The sequence below is a fragment of the Cryptomeria japonica genome, chromosome 3 (assembly GCF_030272615.1).
Source record: "Cryptomeria japonica chromosome 3, Sugi_1.0, whole genome shotgun sequence".
NCBI lineage: Eukaryota > Viridiplantae > Streptophyta > Pinopsida > Cupressales > Cupressaceae > Cryptomeria > Cryptomeria japonica.
This window is the reverse complement of record NC_081407.1, coordinates 222005617-222006595: the sequence shown is the minus strand read 5'-3', so window position 1 is coordinate 222006595 and position 979 is coordinate 222005617. Positions and strand designations below refer to the sequence as shown.

At 41.0% G+C, this 979-nt stretch overlaps 1 protein-coding gene across 1 annotated transcript; it reads left to right on the top strand.

The window, feature by feature from the left end:
* Positions 1-552, top strand: LOC131076016 (uncharacterized). Its single transcript, XM_058013026.2, has one exon. The coding sequence runs from the start codon at positions 1-3 to the stop codon at positions 550-552; it is 552 nt and encodes a 183-aa protein (XP_057869009.2).
* The last annotated feature ends 427 nt before the right edge of the window (positions 553-979 follow it).

Here is a 979-nt window from a genome sequence, read left to right as displayed (position 1 = left end):
ATGCTTATGGACAATATCTCTGTGACTAGATGGAAAACCCCCTCCAATCCTCCTAACTCGGTTGATCGGAGAATTGTGGAACACTGGAAGCTCCCCTCAGAGTTTAAGCTCTTCAACAACACTTCAAAGATCAACAGAAAAAGGACCAAATGGTTATCCCCAAGTCCCTCTTGGCATAAACTAAATTTTGATGGGTCAGCACAAAATATTTGGCAAGCAGGAGGTGGAGTTATTTGTGATCATCAAGGGACCACTATTGTTGCCTATGCCGGTAGCCTGAAGAATCCTATTGTCACTCAAGCTGAGGGAATGGCTCTCCTATGGGGTCTGAAGTTGGCCACTGCTATAGGTATTAGACAACTGGAAATTGAAGGTGATTCTAAAGTAATTGTGGAAGCTATCAGTGGTAGATCTATAGTGGGTTGGAAAGTGGAATCTATTTTGAGGGATGCAAGAATGTTTCTGGCTAACCTTGATAGTTTCACTATCTACCGCATTTTGAGAGAAGGGAATGCGGATGCTGACTCTATGGTTGTTATTGGTAGGTTGTAAGACTACTTATGGTGTCGAAGGAACATTGATCTGCTGCCAGTGATCACCAAGGAGATCTTGGAGAAAGAAAAAACTAAGTCTTAATGACGAGTCTTTCTAATTGTTATATGATGAAGAGCATTAATTTTTGAATTTTGAATTTGGAGTGGGAACCCGCCCATTATGGGTTGGGTATGCCACGTAGATGCATATGGCCTTATCATTAGTCTCAAGGGGGTTTAAATAAGGATAATACCTATCGGTGAAGTACCGATATCAGGAAAGGTATTTTTTTAATTAATCATTCGGATGAATGTCATTGGCGATGATGAAGGCAATAGCTGGTCTCGACTAAATCACATTGGGCGGATTGATGGCTCACACGAGCATAATAGATTTCATGATGGGGAAATTTTTTTAAACACGGCTTGCAATAATCACGATGATT